Genomic DNA, 20,038 nt, shown 5'->3' with positions numbered 1-20,038 from the left:
TATCTCTGACGGTCACAGTCTTCTTTCCCTGGTCCCAGTGGGAACTCCCCACCAGTCTCCTGCATTAGTCGGTGGGCAGGACCCTGCCTCCTCCTTGTTGCTGTCTTCAGTTCCTAGGGTAGCTGGTGCTGGCACGAGGGGCACCAGTTGGACATCTGTTGGAAAAGTGGGAATTGCTGTGCTATCTCAGGTTTAAAGGATGGGCAGTGGGCACTGGAGGGAGGGATCATATACAGCAGATTTTAAAGGCTCATCAGCAGTGTTTGACTGTTGACCTCCCTCCGTTCCCTGAACCTTTTCCTGGCCTTTCTGACACCATGCTCCTGGTGCCTCTGGGATATCTTCATCTAGGTCTCCTCTGCTCCTTTGACCCTGAAACAGTGGTGTCCTGAGGGCTGGTCCTCACCCTTCTCTTGCTTTCTGCTCCCCAGTCTCATCCACTTCCTTGGACTCTGTTACCAGCTGAGTCCGTCTCCTCTTAAAGCCATCACTGCTCCGGTACCTTCTGGCACTTGACTGTCAGACACTTGTTTGTTTGATTGCTCACAGTGACCACTGCTCTGAGCTAGGCATCTGTGCTGGGCTCTGGGTGTGAGGCAAGTGAAACAGACCTGCCCTGTGTGTCTGGAACCTGTGTGCTAGAGAGACCATCAACCAGGCCAGACTGTGAGTGTGTCAGAGTGTAGTGTGCAATGAAAGGCAAGAGTGGGAAGCAGGCCTGATGGGGACTCTGCTGGGTAGGACTGTGGGGACAGGCTTCCTCTGGGTGGGGAGGGGCGTGGAGTGGGCGTGGAGTGTGCGCGTGCGCGCGCGCGCGCGCGCACACACACACACACACACTCACTCACTCACTCACTCACTCACTCACTCACTCACTCCCTTGGGAATCCCCAGGCCTTTACTGAGATCACAGCAGCCCCACCATCACACGGACACACACACACAGACACATACACATAGACACAGACATACATAAATACACAGACACACACACACACTCCCATTTGGGAATCCCCAAGCCTTGCTGAGATTGTATACATAAATACACAGACACACACACACACTCCCATTTGGGAATCCCCAAGCCTTGCTGAGATTGTAGCAACCCCACCATCTGGGGCTTAAAAGCAAAGGATAAGAACTCTTGTTTTCCTTGTCCATTTTTACAGGAGCCCAAATGGGACAATAAGCTGTTGCCTTTAATATACCTCAGTTTGTTCTAGTCTCTTTTACTTGTTCCTCTTTAGTGATTAGCTATGAAACCCTTAAAAAAAGCCAAACCCTTGTGCCTGTAGGGGAGCAGCCCCTCCCATTGTACTTAGGAAGCTGGGGGCCCTGAGTGTGTGGCTCCGGCCTCCTCCCTTGCTCCTCTTGCCACCATACACTCCTGTTCTCTGCCTCTTGGTCCTCAGCTAGGAGGTGCCAGAAGGTCAGGGGTGGTCTTCCTTAGTCCAGGCATCCTCAAGATTTTTGTTTATGTGGATTATGTATTTATATACTTCCCATGAAACTGAAACAAGTTTTAGGGAGAAATAATTACAGATTCACAGGAAATTGTAAAAGTATTAATAGTAGAGCCTTGTGTGGTCCTTTGCACTTAGCTTCCCCTGATGGTAACATCTTTACTCTAGTTCAGTATCAACACCAGGGAATCAACATGGTCCGGTGATGTTAGTCAGAATATAGGCCTTATTCATGACTCAGAAAATTGAAAACACAAGGTTAAACAATTGCACATTCCATTAGCCAGTGGAATGATCACATCATCACATGTCAAAGGCTCCAGAAAACTCCCCTGTACACACCTGAGAGTCAAAAAGGCAGGTGACAGCTTAGTATGATTATAAAAATGGCCCTGACCACATGGATGCCCGAAAGGGACTTTCCAGGCATCTCCGGGTTGCAGTGATGGTTTATTAGTGAAAATGTGGACACGTGTATGGGTTTACTTTGGCTCCATGACTCTGTGATTTAGGAAAATTACTTGACAGGGCTCCTCTGAGGCATGGTGTTTGAGAGTCTTGCCCCTGAGGCTGACTGTTTGGGTTTGAATCCTAGCTTTGCCACTTACTGGCTGTGAGCACAGGCAGGTTTCCGTTTCATCTATAACATGCGATTATAACAGGACCCACAGCCGGGTGGTAGTGTAGGGATTACATGAAGTGCTGCAGATAGCTTGGGATTGTGCCTGATTAGTACCCTAAGTATTGTCAGTGTTTGCTGTGAATATGGTGAGGACTTGCTGAGGTCACATGTGGAAAGTGCTTGGTAGTGCAGAGCCTGACCCAGAGGAATGAGCGAGAATCTTGTTCCCTGAGTGGCCGCCATCCAGCCTGGAAGGTCACCCTTGGTCAGAGAAAGGGCATTACAGGAAAGCATAGAGGACCTTTGAGAGGCTCTGCAGCAAGATCAAAACTGGAGACTCCAAATGCCTGTAAGGTTTTTTGTGTTAGAAAGCAGAGCAGGAGCAGTTCCTCTGCTGGTGGTCTTGAGGAGGTGGCCTGGGTCAGCTGTGTTAACCGTTGTAGCTTCACTACCAACATGTGCCAGCACTCGGGAAGTGTTTGTTAGTGACTGAATGATGGGCAGGATGCTTGTGGCCATTGATTGGGGCAGAGAGGGGATACTGACTTTCTTTGACTTTGAGATAGGAATTTGTGACATAGAATTAAGGAGATCAGTTAATAGTTAATAACTACATAGCTTACTAACTTAATCTTACTATGTTAAATCTGATACTACCGTTCCAGACCAGTTTACCGATACTTGTTTCACTAAGTAGGGAATTCAAGAGTTCTTATGCTTTCTGTTACATAGTGGGTAAGTAGAGAGTCCTCATAGTTTCCACTGTACTTGTCACAGTGATCAGTGTGAGAAACCTTTGACATGTGCCTGGTCCTTGATTCTGGGCTATTTCAAATCCTAAAAGATGATGCTGTGGAAGTGCTGCACTCAATATGCCAGAGAACTGGAAAACATAGCAGTGGCCACAGGACTGGAAAAGGTCAGTTTTCATTCCAATCCCAAAGAAAGGCAATGCCAAAGAATGCTCAAACTATCACACAGTTGCACTCATCTCACATACTAGCAAAGTAATGTTCAAGATTCTCCAAGCCAGGCTTCAATAGTACGTGAACTGTGAACTTCCAGATGTTCAAGCTGGATTTAGAAAAGGCAGAGGAAAATAAACAAATGGGACCTAATTAAACTTAAAAGCTTTTGCACAACAAAGGAAGCTATAAACAAGGTGAAAAGACAGCCTTCAGAATGGGAGAAAATAATAGCAAATGAAGCAACTGACGAAGAATTAATCTCAAGAATATACAAGCAACTCCTGTAGCTCAATTCCAGAAAAATAAATGACCCAATCAAAAAATGGGCCAAAGAAATAAACAGACATTTCTCCAAAGAAGACATACAGATGGCTAACAAACACATGGAAAGATGCTCAACGTCACTCATTATCAGAGAAATGCAAATCAAAACCACAATGAGGTACCATTTCACACCAGTCAGAATGGCTGCTATCCAAAAGTCTACAAGCAATAAATGCTGGAGAGGGTGCAGAGAAAAGGGAACCCTCTTACACTGTTGGTGGCAATGCAAACTAGTACAGCCACTATGGAGAACAGTGTGGAGATTCCTTAAAAAACTGGAAATAAAAATAAATAAATAAAAATTAAAAAATTAAAAAAAATAAAAATAAAAAAACTGGAAATAGAACTGCCATATGACCCAGCAATACCACTCCTCAGCATACACACCGAGGAAACCAGAATTGAAAGAGACACGTGTATCCCAGTGTTCATTGCAGCACTGTTTATAATAGCCAGGACATGGAAGCAAACTAGATGTCCATCAGCAGATGAATGGATAAGAAAGCTATGGTACATATACGCAATGGAATATTACTCAGCCGTTAAAAAGAATACATTTGAATCAGTTCTAATGAGATGGATGAAACTGGAGCCTATTATACAGAGTGAAGTAAGCCAGAAAGAAAAACACCAATACAGTATACTAATGCATATATATGTAATTTAGAAAGATGGTAACAATAACCCTATATGTGAGACAGCAAAAGAGACACATGTATAGAACAGTCTTTTGGACTCTGTGGGAGAGGGTGAGGGTGGGATGATTTGGGAGAATGGCATTGAAACATGTATATTATCATATGTGAAACAGACCAACCAGCCCAGGTTTGATGCATGAAACAGGGTGCTTGGGACCGGTGCACTGGGATGACCCAAAGGGATGGGATGGGGAGGGGGGTGGGAGGGGGGTTCAGGATGGGGAACACATGTACACCCGTGGCTGATTCATGTCAATGTATGGCAAAACCACTACAATATTGTAAAGTAATTAGCCTTCAATTAAAATAAATAAATTTATATTAAAAAATAAAGATAAAATCAACAATCTAAAAAAAAAAATAGAAAAGGCAGAGGAACAAGAGATCAAATTGCCAACATCTGTTGGATCATTGAAAAAGCAAGAGAGTTCCAGAAAAACATCTACTTCTGCTTTATTGACTATGCCAAAGCCTTTGACTATGTGGATCACAGCAAACTGGAAAATTCTTCCAGAGATGGGAATACCAGACCGTCTTACCTGCCTCCTGAGAAATCTGTATGCAGGTGAAGAAGCAATAGTTAGAACCGGTCATGAAACAACAGACTGGTTACAAATCGGGAAAGGAGTACGTCAAGGCTATATATTGTCATCTTGCTCATTTAACTTTTATGCAGAGCACATCATGAGCAATGCTGGACTGGATGAAGCACAAATTGGAATCAAGATTGCTGGGAGAAATATCAATAACCTCAGATATGCAGATGACAGAACCCTTATGGCAAAAAGTGAAGAAGAACTGAAGAGCCTCTTGATGAAAGTGAAAGAGGAGAGAGAAAACGTTGGCTTAAAACTCAACCTTCAGAAAACTAAGATTATGGCATCCTGTCCCATCACTTCATGGCAAATAGATGGGGAAACAGTGACAGACTTTATTTTTCTGGGCTCCAAAATCACTGCAGATGGTGACTGCAGCCATGAAATTAAAAGACGAAACTGTGCCCAACCTAGACAGCATATTAAAAAGCAAAGACATTACTTTGCCAGCAAAGGTCTGTCTAGTCACAGCTGTGGTTTTTCCAGTAGTCGTGTATGGATGTGAATTGGACTATAAAGAAATCTGAGCGCTGAAGAATTGAAGCTTTTGAGCTGTGGTGTTGGAGAAGACTCTTGAGAGTCCCTTGGACTGCAAGGAGATCCAACCAGTTCATCTTAAAGGAAATCAGTCCTGAATATTCATTGGAAAGACTGATGCTGAAGCTGAAACTCCAATACTTTGGCCACCTGATGCGAAAAACTGACTTATTTGAAAAGACCCTGATGCTGGCAAAGATTGAAGGCGGGAAGAGAAGGGGACGACAGAGGATGAGATGGTTGGATGGCATCACCGACTCAGTGGACATACTGCTGCTGCTGCTGATGCTAAGTCGCTTCAGCCGTGTCTGACTCTGTGTGACCCCATAGATGGAAGCCCACCAGGCTCCTCCATCCCTGGGATTCTCCAGGCAAGAAGACTGGAGTGGGTTGCCATTTGAGTAAACTCCGGGAGTTGGTGATGGAGAGGGAGGCCTGGTGTGCTGCAGTCCATGGGGTCGCAAAGAGCTGGACGTGACTGAGTGACTGAACTGAACTGGACTTGATCCTGGGACAGCAGAGATGGGGTCCTGGGAGGCTGTTGGCCCCTCTGGAAGGAGGAGTGTGCAACCTGGTTGCTGCCCCTCTCTGTGGGGTTCCTGTCTCTCCAGTGGCATTACCCTGCTTCCCTCCCCCGCCACAGCCCTGGCCGTTCTGCTGTCCCCTGCCCTGCCCTGCTCTGGACGCGTAGGTCTCTGCCTGTCTCTTCCCTGAACTTACCACACTCATTCCTGTCTCAGCAAGGTCCTCTCCTGGCCTGTTTTTCCCACATGTTGTCACCCAATTTCCTTCTTGCTTCTCGAGAGTTCTCCCATGAGCACTCTGTCTGAAATACACCCTTTCTCTGTTCACTGTGTCCTCTTCTTGTGCTTGATTTCTCTCCAGAGCATCAGTAGCTACCAAGCACTATAGGTCTTTGTTTAATTTTGTCCATCGTCTTCACTAGAGTGACACAGTATTGAGGCCTATGTGATGCTTAAAACATTACCTGGCCCACAGAACGGACTCAGAAATCTTGTAATAAATTGAGACACTCCAGTTTCTTTTAGACAAAATCAACCTGAGAAGTAGTCCCAGGACTGTGATTCTTTAGTGTACGAACCAAGGTGACCCTGTTTTGAGTATGGTATTACATTTAATATATATTATATGTATGTGTGTGTGTGTGTGTATATATGTATATAATCCCAGTTTCCCAATTATGGATATGTTGGGAAGTGAAATTTTCTTTTAAATATGCTTTTGTTCCAAAGGTTTACTTGTCAAGTGGTTGCTTGAAATTGAGAGCTTGCCACGTTTTCTAAAAAAGGATCCTTACATTGACCCAGAATACCTATCTCAAATTCAGGCATGCATAGAGAAAATGCTTTCAGATAGTTGACTCAGCTGTGCTTTCCTAGCCTTCTTTTTTCTAAAAAGTTTAAGTTAGCTTGCAAGAATCACTTATTCATTCAAGTATTTAAGTGACAAACGTTTCAGATCTGCTGCTGAGTATTGGGAATGGAGCATGGAGTAAGGTGGACACCATCTGTCTTCCCTGCAGTCTGATGGGGGAGGTACAATAAACATATTTATACAAGCAATTATTTAAAATTGTGGTGAGAGCTATGAAGGAAAAATAAGGAGGAGAGAGGATGGTTCTGTTTAGGCAAGCCATCCTACCTCCTTCTACTTCCGACTTCCTAAAAAGTGTTCCCTACGGTTTGCAGCAGTAGGCACCACAGTGGAGGTTCTGACTGCTGGAGAGGTCAGAGGAAGGCCCTGGTGCTGGCCAGTGTCTGGAATGAGGTCCTCGGGTTCTAGTTGAGCCCTGTTGTAGTTTGTGAAGGATACTAAAACAAACAGGAAAAAAGCTTTCCTCTTCTAACTAAAGGAGCCCAAATTAAAAACCATGGATTTGTTGAAGGCAAGTAAGTATGTATATGGGAATTTTTCTTGTTTCTTTTTTCCTGTGGTACTTCTACTGAAGTCCTTTATATTCCCAGGTGTCTCAAACTTAGATGGTCTCCAGCTTAGACTCACGTTACAAATTTCCTGTGGGGATGACCATTCCTGCCTTAGGTTACCATCTCCTATTGACATTTCTATGGAAATTTGGAGATTTTAAGGCAGAAGTTGTCAGATTGTATTCCAGCAATATCTTTTCCTTTTGAAATCTTTGCCTTACTGAGGTATAATTGACAAAATTGTAAGATATTTAAGCTGTGTGTACATTGTGGTGGTTCGATATACTTACACATTGTGAAAGGCTTCCTACTGTCCAGTTAATTAACACACCCATCAGCTTGCATATTTCTCTTTTTCTTTCTTTTTGGGAGGAGGAGGGAGCATTTAAGTTCTACTCTCTTAGCAATTTCAGTTCTGTAATACAGTGCTATCAACCAGAGTCACCATGTTTTACATTAGGACCTCAAAGTCGATCCAGCAGAATTTTAACTGTAAACATCATAGTGGTTACGGGCTTGGGCTCTGGGGATAGACAGACAGAGACTCAGTTCCTATCCTTGGGCAGCTTGGACCACTTCCCTAAGCCTCAATTTCCTCTTCTGTGTGTGTGGTGGTGGGGCAGGGAGCTGGGAGGAGACACTAACAGGGCCTTCCTGTTAGGCTGTTTGGGGTAAACTCTGCCTTGCTCACAAGATGGTTAGCACAGTGCCTTGCACTGAGGCCCAAGGAAGTTCCAGTACAGATTAAATCATTAGTAGTATCGTAATAGTGCCTGGAATTATCAGTTTGATTTAGCTGACACACTGTCTTTTCCAAGTTCCTGGGAAGGTTAGATGGTGTCACAGCCTTTAAAATCTTTTCTAGGGTTCACTCTGAAAAAGGGGAAGGAAATTCCCACGTACCATACTAACTGGCTGTGTGCTAATGACTGTAGCTATGGCTTGTTAATATTGTTTAATTTATCCACGTTAAAAATAATTATTATGTAGCCTGGATATCAGTTAACCAATGTAATACCTTTTCCCTCTTGAAAAATGTGGTCACATTTCCGAAATTCCGGTTTATAGATTAAAAATTTTTTTTAATGAAAGCACTGTATTTATAAGTGAGGAATTTGTGTGCTAAATTTATTCACACTTTAGCTACTAAAAACTACCATAAGATCATCTTCTGGGGCAGTTTTGATATTCCCATGTTTAGGAAGCTGTTGAACTTGTGCTTGGTGATACTGTCAGGACCTAGGCTTAATCAAGCAGGATGGAAGTGTGTGTGCTGCTGCAGTGCACACACCATCACATCTGCCCTGCCCAGAGAATGGTCCCCAGGCCTTACCTGCCCGCTTTTGCACTTTCCAACTCAGAATAGCAGAGTAGACCTTCACAATGACTTGCCTTGTTGTTCTGGGATCTGTTTCTTTCCAAGCAGCCTGTTGATATTTTTTTTAAGTTGAAATACTAGGAGTACAGAAATTTGAATGATACTCTCTTTTTGGCACAATGCATTCTTAAAGCTACAAGATCTTCATTGGGGAAAATTAGTCATTTTATCTTGGAGCTTGCTGCTTCCCTGCGGCACAGAGAGACAGGAAAGAACCTGTCTGTGATGCAGGAGACCCAGGTTTGGTCCCTGAGTTGGGGAGATCCTCTGGAGAAGGGAATGGCAACCCACTCCAGTATTCTTACCTGGAGAATCCCATGGAGGCGGGCAACAGCCCATGGAGTTGCAAGGAGTTGTACATGACTGAGTGACTTAAACTTACACTTTGCTGTTTGCCTATGTTGGTTACTTTGAAAGTCCTTCAGAAATATTTCCCTTTGCCAAGTGAAATAAAGAACATTCAGACTACAAAACCTGTCATTCTTAGCAGGGTCGTGATCTGCACATCAGTTCTTTAGGGTCTGTGTGGTGCTAATTAATAGCCACCTGATTTTCCTTTGATTTCAAAGTTTTTTTTAGAATAACAGTCATGATCTATGAGTTGACTTGGTTCTCCCCTTTCTATGCCCTTAGATTTCTATTTCTTTTCTATCCCTTAGATACGTATATAATAGAAATCTTATTTAGTATTTATGAATTTTCACATATACTTAGTAATTTCCAAATTCTCTATTTCTCTGAGACTGTGTGACTTTGTGGGGTGTTTCTGTTTAGTTACTTGGTGTATGGTGGTATAGTACTGTTTGCTGGAAAGGTCACACTTCCGTGGAGGACCCAAAATAAATTGTAGTGTTCTTGCTGGAAATTGTCACGCCCTTGTTGCTGGAGGAATGAAAGCATGGATGGGACAGGGGTCCAGCTGGCTGGCATGGCCTTTACAGCATGTGCTGAAAGTGTTCACTTAAATAGGGAGTGTTAATTTTTTTTTTTAACATCCTAAGATGCTGATGGTAGTCTTTGATTTAAAAGTAAGCTTAAGATGTAATTTGCTACCAGATTCTGTGGGAGATTAAAACAGTATGGTGCCGAAGGTTTACATATTTTTTAAATGGTCACAGGTGACTGGAGCAAACTAGATGAACACAGACGTGCTTGAAGGTTACAGTGGTTTCCTTTGGAGATTCACAGACAAGCACAAAAGCACCTCCTGAAATGCTTGACATCATCGTTTTAGTCTGGCTTGCCAGCTTTAGGTTTCACTTACATTTTTGCATATTTGTTTATTGGACCAGAAAAAAAATAAGTCAGAAGAGAACTGAGTTTTCTTCTTTCTGCTATCATCCTTCTGTTTCTTAACTTGCAGAACGCAGCTGAGCCTGTGGCAGCCGTGGAGACCCTGGCCGAGGTACCTGAACATGTGCTTCGAGGACTTCCGGAGGAAGTGAGGCTTTTTCCATCTGCTGTTGACAAAACTCGGATTGGTGAGTGCTGGGGTCAGGGGAGGAGAGGGCAGGGAGAGTGGGCTGTGGCCAGGCTTCCTCTGGGGGCTTCTGAGGTGGGGAGCTCACTTCAAAAGCAACACATCTATACTCTGACTTGTTTTGAAGAGTTTGTTTTCCAGTTAAGAATCCAGGGTGGACAGGAACACCCTCACACCCACCCGCCCTCCTTTGTGACTCAGCCTCAGCAACCCCTTCCTCCGAGTCTCCCCAAGGGCTCTTCTTCCCGCAGAATGTGTTGCTTCTGCCTCTGATTTCACTGTGATTTGAGTGTGATGATGGTATTATATTTATTTCATTATTTTGTATTTGTTTTCATATCCATCACTTGGATTGATCGTGAGTGCCTTCATTTCTTATTTATCTTCATGCCTCCAGTAACTGACGCTCTTCATGAACCTCAGTGGGTATTTGAGTGAATAATGAGGGTGTCCCAATGCTTCTTGCTAGAATTTCTTGTTGAATATAGCCAAGCTTTTTTGTATTGAGTCTTGTTTTTGTGTTCTAATCTTTAGACAGAAGGCTAAGGAAATAAGTTATAAAAGTTAAGAGTACAGTCTTAGAAGAAATCATGTTTATGTCCTGTTTCCTTTTTTTAAAGATGTTCTGATATTCTGGTGTATCAGTTCAGGTCAGTTCAGTTGCTCAGTCATGTCCGACTCTTTGCGACCCCATGAGTCACAACATGCCAGGCCTCCCTGTCCATCACCAGCTCCCTGAGTTTACTCAAACTCATGCCCATCGAGTCGGTGATGCCATCCAGCCATCTCATCTTCTGTCGTCCCCTTCTCCTCCTGCCCCCAATCCCTCCCAGCATCAGGGTCTTTTCCAATGAGTCAACTCTTCGCATGAGGTGGCCAAAGTATTGGAGTTTCAGCTTCAGCATCAGTCCTTCCAGTGAACACCAAGGACTGATCTCCTTCAGGATGGACTGGTTGGATCTCCTTGCAGTCCAAGGGACTCTCACCATAGTTCAAAAGCATCAATTTCTCGGCACTCAGCTTTCTTCATATGTGTGTGAATAAACTTTTAATAAATGCTTTTCCTAATTCTCGTTGAAAATTATTCAGTAATTTCTTCATGAAAGTGGTTAATTTTCTCTCTTCACTAATTAGTTATTAGCTGGGATATCAAATGGGATTCATAGCAGACTTAGAGGTGGTGGAATTAGTTCATCATAGCTGAGCCACTGGCTGAGACCACAGCCTTCATCTATACGTGAGGAAATTGAGCCCAGAAGGTAAGGGAACATGTTCAAAGCAGTGCTGTCAGTAAGAGACACCCTCGCACTGGGTCCGTTGACTAGGGTGTCTCCTGCTGTTTTATCCACTGCTTCTGCATCTTGTTTGCCTTATGGTCACTGTGAAGAATATAGAAATACCCCTGAGAATACCGCAAAGAAGCATACATCTTGGTTGTTTTAAACTCTGAAGAGTGAGTTGTTTAAGCTTTCAGAAAACAGAGCAGAGAGCAAACAGAGTTCAAAAATATTTACTACAGGACACTGTTTCTAACCCTTTAAGGGTGGTGTTTTTTTTTTTTTTTTTTTTGGCAATTTGAAATCTGTAGAAAAGGAGAAAGAGGAACTTTGCATTTTTACTGCATTTGATATTTTTTTCCCCTTAATTGTTGTGATTATCTCTTCTCCAAGTGTTTGTGATTATGCTATCTGGGTAATTTTATATGTAAAGATGAAAAAAACCCATAAAATAATCTTTCCCACTTACAAAACAATATAGATTCTTTACAGGCTATTAGGAAAATACAGAGGACTGTTAAGAAGAAAAATAAAATTCCCCTTTGAATATTTGATTTAATTTGATTTTCTGTGATCTCAGTTAAGTTAACATTGTCTTGCTTTTAGGGTGACTAGTCTTTTCAGTATTTTGTGAAACTGAATTGCTTTTGGTGCTTTAGTCTTTAAAATAACCACAATGCATTGTGAAACTACTGGTTTTATTTTCTAGGTGTCTGGGCCACTAAACCAATTTTAAAAGGCAAGAAGTTTGGGCCATTTGTCGGTGACAAGAAAAAAAGATCTCAGGTTAAGAATAATGTATACATGTGGGAGGTAAGAAATGATCCTTGTCCTTTACTTATTAGAGTTCAGTACATTTTTAAACATTTCATTCTATCTTCTCAGGATTTGACCTTCTGAAATTAATCAGTCAACTTAACATGTTCTTTAAAATAAAGAATATTTTTAATAGAAAATGTGTTTCCTTGGATACAGATTGCTATTTACATTTGTAGTTTGAAAGTGCTTTCTATCCTTAACAATAAATGTCAAATTGGCATTTTATTTGCCTCGTTCAGGTTGCTTTGCTTTGCTTTGCAGCCAAGAGTTTGGTCTGCCACTTTATAGGCTTGCAGATGAACACCAGTAAAAGACACACCAAGGTGGCCACTGATATCAATAAAGCACAGTTAGGATCTTTTCTGTCATTTAGGAAGTAATCTGTGTGTTGCTGTAACATTCAGAGTTGGACATACTTAGCACACTGTGTGTTTATATAGTTGTTGTTTAGTCCCTAAGTAGTGTCCAGCTCTTTTGCTACCTCATGGACTATAGCCCACCAGGCTTCTCTGTCCATGGATTTCCCAGGTAAGAATACTGGAGTGGATTGGCATTTTCTTCTCCAGGGAGTCTCCCTGACCCAGGGATCGAACCTGCGTCTCTGGCATTGGCAGGCGATTCTTTACTACTGAGCCACCTGAGAGGCCATGTTTGTATAGTGCTTTGACTTTTTAGAAAGGCTTTCATTCTGTTCATTTCACATTCTCTCAGTGATCCTGGAAGATGGGGAGCGTTCACACACTCCTTATGCAGGGAAGTTGTCTAGACAAGAGGGAGTAGCTCCCCTCATGGGCCCACGTGCTGAGAGTGTTGTCAGAGCAGAACCACAATCTCCATGTGTCCTGCTGCCTTACAGTGAGGCAGCTAGAAATGTTTCATTGGTTTGGTGGTGGTGGTGTGGTCACTAAACTGTGTCCGGCTCTTGTGACCCCATGGACCTGCCAGGCTCCTCTGTCCATGAGATTTCCCAGGCAAGAAACTGGAATGGGTTGCCGTTTCCTTCTCCAGGGTTGTCTTCCCCATTCAGGGGTTGAACCTGGATGGATCGAACCTAGGTTGGCTGTATTGTAGTCAGTCTCCTGCATTGCAGCTGGCTTCTTTTACCGACTGAGCCAGGGTTCAAATCCTGCCTTTGTGACCTGGGTAGGATCCTTAACCTTTGGGCCCTAAAACCCTCCATTTAAAAATGGGGAGAATAAAAAATAATCTCATGAAGAAAGCTGTGAAGATAAAATATTTTATTATTGTTTCCTAAAGAGTTGGCTATGAATTAAGCATTTCTGTTAAATTTAAATCAGGTCAGGAGCCCCCATGAAACTCCTCAGGTTCTTGTAGAACTCAGTGGCATGACTTCCTTTAAAGCTAGAGTTTTTTTGGTGGTGAGGAAGAGCATTCCTGTCAGATTGACCTAGGTGGAAATCACATCTGTTTCACATGTAAACATATAAAAGCCTAAAAATAAAATTCGCCTGGGAAATGTCTGGAGACAGTTTCTGTCAAGAAGTTCTGTGGCGTTTGTCCGTCTGTGGTATGTTGCTGGTTTTCTCAGTGCTGTGAACAGTGTTTCTTGCCTTGAGAATTCTAACAGTTTCTCTTAGTAATTTTGAGAGTTTCTCTGAATCCCTTATAATAAATATAGTGATATTTAACGCAAGGGGACTTAGGAAATGATGATTTACCATAGGAGTAATTATTTTGTTATTTCACAACTTTTGAGTTAAGAGAGTGCTGTATTTGTGGAAAAAATGCCCAACCAAAAAAAAATTTATTCATTCAAGATAATGACCAAATGCTTAAAAATGTCTTAACCACAAAGTTATATTCCAAAATAAATTGTATTTTTAATTTTAGAAGTTTCACAAGGGAAACCAACAAACATGCTCTGTTAGGTTAGCATTAATCCTGGTGAGGAACCAGAAAACACGTACTCTAGTTCTGTGTGTATCTAAGGTTGAACAAATGTCATTAATATTAAACCTAAGTTTGTGGTACCTGTTTTACTCAACATAACAATTTGATATTGTTGGGCATTTTATATAAATTACTAATAGTGCCTTTTGTAAATTAGGTTTCATTTGCCTTGAAATTCTTAAAGTATGAATTTATAGTAGCTTGTTTAAAAAGTATAATTTGGAGCCATGATATATTAGATATTAGAGATTCAGTTTTTCCTGTTAACATCCCATTGTTAATTTAAGATACTTCTCCTTATGTTCTGCCATAGTTGGGAATCCTTATAACACTGTCAGTTCTTGTTGCTACTGCTGCTAAGTCACCTCAGTCGTGTCTGACTCTGTGTGACCCCATAGATGGCAGCCCACCAGGTTCCCCCGTCCCTGGGATTCTCCAGGCAAGAACACTGGAGTGGGTTGCCATGTCCTTCTCCAATGCGTGAAAGTGAAGTTGGCCAGCCGTGTCCGACTCTTAGCGACCCCATGGATTGCAGCCCACCAGGCTCCTCTGTCCATGGGTTTTTCCAGGCAAGAGTACTCGAGTGGGATGCCATTTCCTTCTCCGGCCAGTTCTTGTTAGTTAGGTTTAAAGATTTAGTTCTTGTCAAGGCTGGGTTTTCTTCCCTGCAATTAAAAAAAAAATCTGGATGTCATTCAGATGGTTTCAACTCTGAGGTCTATATTGCACATAGAAACCTCTAAACCTTTTTGCTATGTTAAAATAGATATATTTGACATACACATGTGGAAGTATGCATTTGGCAAAGTGTAGGAAGCAAAAATTATAATGTATGTATTTATTATAAAGAAAATAAAAATCCAGGTAAAATATAGTATTTTCCCATGAACTTATTCTAACTGTGGTGTTATCCTCTGAATTGTATCAGAATGCCTCCTCTTAATGTCACAGATACTGCTTATCATTAAAATCTCATTTGGCATTTGTTCTTCCATTAAAGCCCCTTAAGACCAGTTTATCTTTTAGCAGCCTGGTCTTTTGCCTCCACTAGAACTCCATTTTAAAGCTAATCTATGAGAAAGTGTTAAATTGCTTTTCTTGAGCCCTTGATTATCTTATGCAGTCTTCAGTCCTCTTAAGTTTCCACTGAAAGCAGGCGTATCAGAAATAACAGGAGAGAAACAGGAGAGTATCCTCAGGGTGAATGCATGGAACAGTCAGGTTCTGGAAAGAGGAGAATACTCTGTGGTCAGTTCTAGGTGGGGAACTGCTGGCAGGCCAAACACTGGACTTCATGTATACACACACACACACACACACACACACACACACACACTGGACTTCATGTACACACACACACACACACTGGACTTCATGTACACACACACACACATACACACTGAACTTCATGTACACACACACACACACACACACACACACACACACACAGCAAGCCAAACACTGGACTTCATGCACACACACGCACACACAGGAAAGAGGAGGGTACTCTGTGGTCAGTTCCTGCTGGCAGGCCAAACACTGGACTTCATGTACACACACACACACACACACACAACACACAGGAAAGAGGAGAGTACTCTGTGGTCAGTTCCTGCTGGCAGGCCAAACACTGGACCTCATGTACACACACACGCACCCACACACACCCCCACACACACCACACACCCCCCCAGTGTGCAAGTGTGCAGTATTCTAAAGCCTTTCACATTTACTTCTATGGGGCTCAGATTGTTTCTAATGAACAGAACTTTTGAACTGTTTACATGTTTTAATGTCTTTTTAAAAATAGCCTTTAGTTTTTAGAGCACTTTAGGGTAGCAGAAAAATTGGACAGAAAGTCAAGTTTCTATATGTCCTTCTCCCCCCTGCCCCCCACCCCCCCCCCCCCACCTCCATGAGACATGCACACACAGCTTCCCTCACTGGCTTCATTTCCACCAGAATGGGGCATTTGTTACAGTGAACACACCATTATTGCCCAGAACCCATGGTTTACATTAGGGGCCACTCATGGTGTTTTACCTTCTAATAAGTCTTTTTTAAATTATGAAAGTAATACATGGTCATTGCGAAATAATATAAACAGAAGATTATAAATGAGAAAGTAAAAATCACCTGTCAACATCATGGTGTGCATTCTTTTAACTCTGCTTCTTTGCCTCTGTTTTTCTTCTGTCTCTCTCACGTAGGCACCTATACAAACACCATATCTAGACATTTCACACACAGTTGAGATCAAACTGTATAGTTGTGTAGCATGCAGTTTTGTAACATGCTTTTTTATCTTAATGTGTTGTAGATGTGTACATGTCAAATGTATATCCCACGTCAAATGCTTGTCCACATCATTATTTCTTATAGCTACCTAGAATTCCATTGTATCCTTCCACTGTTAAACTAGTGGACATTTAAGTAGTTTTAATCTTTTCATGATATTAATAATTCTTTGGGAGAGAAGGATTGGGAGTTTGGGATTAGCAGATGCTAGTATAAGATCAGAGAACAAGGTACTACTCTATGGGAGAGGGCACTATATTCAGTATAATGAAAAAGAATATACATATGTATATAATTGAATCACTTTGCTGTATCAGCAGAAATGAACACAGCACTGTAAGTCATCTCTACTTCAATAATATTAAAAGAGAAACCCAAATTCTTCCAAGTATGAAACTAATTGTGTATATATTTGCTCACTTGTCTGGTTATCTTTTTAAGATGAACTCCTAGAAGTATAACTGTTGAGTCAAAAGTTTTGTACATTTTAAGTTTCGGTAAATTTTCCTAACAGACCTCCAAAGGGATTGTACTAATTTACATAGCCACCAGGGGTGAATATTCCTTCCTAGCTTTTTAAAACCAGTATTGTTGATGTTTTTTGATAGTCCCCCCCCCCCCTTTCTTATCAATGAAAACTGATAGTCCACTGCTTTGATTTGTATGTCACTATTCAGGCAACACATTTTGAGTCCAGAGGGTAGAGAGAAGAAATAGAATTGCATTTCAATTAAAATTGATAGAGAAATTATTTCTGTATAATGAGGAAACTTTAAATATTGAATAGTTTTCTTTTTCAGAAGTGAAAGCATACTTTTTATCATTTAGCACTCTTATGATCAGATACTAACAAGCACATTTCATAATTTTTGCTATCTTAGTTCTTCTAATTTCAGAGTATTTCTAATTTAAAAATGGAGCAAAACTATAAAAGAGAGAAGTCAACCAGTTGATTCTGTAAAACGTTTTGTCAGAAAGTACCACTCAGCTCTTACTACTTCTTTCCAACTTCTAAACCACGCAGAATGTCCTAAGAAAAGACCTTGTTCATGGGGGATATCCAGCCTGCCACCTGTTTTTTGCAGTCCAAGAGCTGAGAATGATTTTTACATTTTCAAGTGGTTTAAACAAAGATCAAGTGTTTTGTGATACATGAAAAGTATATGAAATTCAAACTTCAGTTCATTAATAAAGTTTTGTTGGAACACAGCAATGTTCATTTGTTTACATGTTGTCCGTGGCTGCTTTTGCCCTGCAGTGGCCAAGAGGAGCAGTTGTGACTGAGACCATATGACTTATAAAACTGAAAATACTTCCTGGCCCTTTGCAGAAAGTCTGCTGAGCCCTTGTCTGTGTGTGTAAGAGAGGAGTGAACCCCAGGAGTAACCGGGGGTCTTAGGTTAACTGTGAAGCAGTGTGGTTACTAGAAGTCCAAAGATTTTGAACTTGTTACTTAAAAGTGGGCCAGCCATAGAGTTGTTTGTCACAGAAACTGCTGCACCAGTCTTATTCTTCTCTTAGTACCTTCAGGAGGGTGGGGATGTTGAAGTACAGAGAATTAAGCCATCTTTCTGAATAAGTGAACTTGTAACTAGATGGACAGCTTGTTATGGTGCAAGGAGAAAATTGAGAGTTTATTTACTTATTTAACCCCTCTTTGTTAAGCTTACCATGTGACAGGCACTGTCCTCAGTTCTGGAGCACTGAGCTTGGCATGTAATACTTGTGGTATTATATAGATGAATGACAGTACCCTGTGGGGATTTTTGTTTGTGGAATAGAGAATACTAGAAACACCCTAAATCTTTACACAGATGACAGATCTGAGAGCAGGTGGCCTGCTTGGGGTCTGAGACCCCAAGTCAGGATGCCCAGGTTTCATGGTTGCCTGTTCAGTGATCTTTCCACTAGCAGAGTATACCTAGAGATTCTTAGTCTTTGGCATTTTGTGGCCCCCTTTGAAAATCTCCCCAGCAAATATACAAATGTATATAAACACACAACATTTTGCGTACGATTTCTAGGGTTATATGAAATTTTTAAATGGCTCAGTAGTAAAGAATCTGCCTGCAATGCAGGACACATGGGTTTGATCCCTGTGTTGGAATGATCCCCTGGAGGAGGAAATGTCAACCCACTTTGAGTGACTGAGCATGCTTATACTGAAATATGAATTTACATTATTTTATGGCTTTTGAAATGATTGGATTCAGTTGAATGGGATTTGAGTGATGTGAGAATTACATTCTGTTTGACAGTGAGTTAATAGCTTGTCTGTTTAGTGGTAGGGACAGAAAGGAGGTTCGGCCTTGATGACCTAGGGAAGGTTAAGGATGGGAGGAGGAAATTGGAAAGAGAAAAGAGAAAAGAAACAGAAATGCAGGCACAGATGAGAGAACCAGGTTTGAATCCTGACTTTCCTTCATAGTTCAGTTGGTAGAGAATCCACCTGCAATGCAGGAGACCTCTGTTTGATTCCTGGGTTGGGAACATTCTCTGGAGAAGGGATGGACTACCCATTCCAGTATTCTGGCCTGGAGAATTCCATGGACTGTATAGTCCATGGGATTGCAGAGTTGGACACGACTGAGTGACTTTCACTTCACTTCTTCACTTCTGACTCTTAGTGACTTCACTGTTCTAGTAAAATTACCGACCATCTTTCCCTAGTGTCTCCGTTTATAAAAGGGGCTTACTAATATTTCACAGGGTTCTTGTAAAGGTTAATAATGCTTGGTGTAGAAGTGCTTGCTCTTCTTTCTCTCCAAGTAGAGTATTTCTATTTGAAAGTCAACTTGTAAAAATTATAATAGTACATAATCAGGTACCCTTGCTTTGTAAACAGAGACTGTTTACAGAGGAAAAACTATTGATTATTTGGAAGTATCTCTCTTTAGGATCAAGTCAGCTGAGTATTTCTTGGTCCTTATAAGGATGTGGAAATAGATTTGTTGTGTAACATTATGGAGTTAGAGCTGGGCTGTGAGTTTGACCTGTCTTTGCACTGCCTCTACCTGAAAGGACAGGAGTCTCATTCTCCCCGCCTTTCCCCACCCTGACTTCATGGTGTGGTGGTACATGTGCAGTCTCGTAACTTGCACATATATTGAGCGTAATTCTGTCACATTTTAGAGATAGGTTCTGTGTATCAGTCACTGAAGTTAAGTCTGGTTGGAAACCAGTTGGAATTCGAACTAAGGTAGAAATTGCATGAAAACACGTTTTCATCCCGGTTCCAATTACAGGTGAGACTCAGTGAAAATGAGAAGGCTACATATTTTTTTAAAGATGTGTGTGTGATGATGAAGGTGACAGTGATGAGAAGAGGTTGGGAGTCTGAACTTAGCATTCAGCAGAGCTTGGCTGCCTTCCTAGCTTGCTCTCCTCACCCTCTTCCCTTTTTTACTTAGAGATTACACTAAATAAGTGGAGGGAAGGTAGAAAATTCAGATAAGCAGAAGAGAGAAAATGAAAACTATGAAGAATCACATTTTTCTGAGGAAACCATTATTAACATATTCATGCATTTAGATTTCAGATCATTTTCCTCTTCATATATTCATATGTTTAAAATATACTTTTTATAAATGGCTTTATTCAGTCATCAGTGTATTATGACTGTCTTTTCTACTGATTATTTATATTTCTACATCTTCTGGTCATCTTTTTCTCCTAATTATAGAGATAATGTTTGTTTATTACTGAGAAAATTCTTAAGAAA

The 20,038-nt window shown here is 41.5% G+C and overlaps 1 protein-coding gene across 3 annotated transcripts in view; it reads left to right on the top strand.

The window, feature by feature from the left end:
- The window catches only part of PRDM2 (PR/SET domain 2), a 133,796-nt gene that overhangs the window by 24,932 nt on the left and 88,826 nt on the right, over positions 1-20,038 (top strand). For all 3 annotated transcript variants that reach the window (XM_065936052.1, XM_065936049.1, XM_065936050.1), the window contains exons 3-4: positions 9,896-10,013; positions 11,999-12,102. In XM_065936052.1, the coding sequence (XP_065792124.1) occupies positions 9,896-10,013; positions 11,999-12,102 (222 nt within the window). The remainder of the gene's footprint in view (positions 1-9,895; positions 10,014-11,998; positions 12,103-20,038) is intronic.

Source organism: Muntiacus reevesi, chromosome 5, assembly GCF_963930625.1.
Source record: "Muntiacus reevesi chromosome 5, mMunRee1.1, whole genome shotgun sequence".
Taxonomy (NCBI): domain Eukaryota; kingdom Metazoa; phylum Chordata; class Mammalia; order Artiodactyla; family Cervidae; genus Muntiacus; species Muntiacus reevesi.
Note: the sequence above shows the minus strand (reverse complement) of the source record. Positions and strands in the feature narration are given on the sequence as shown.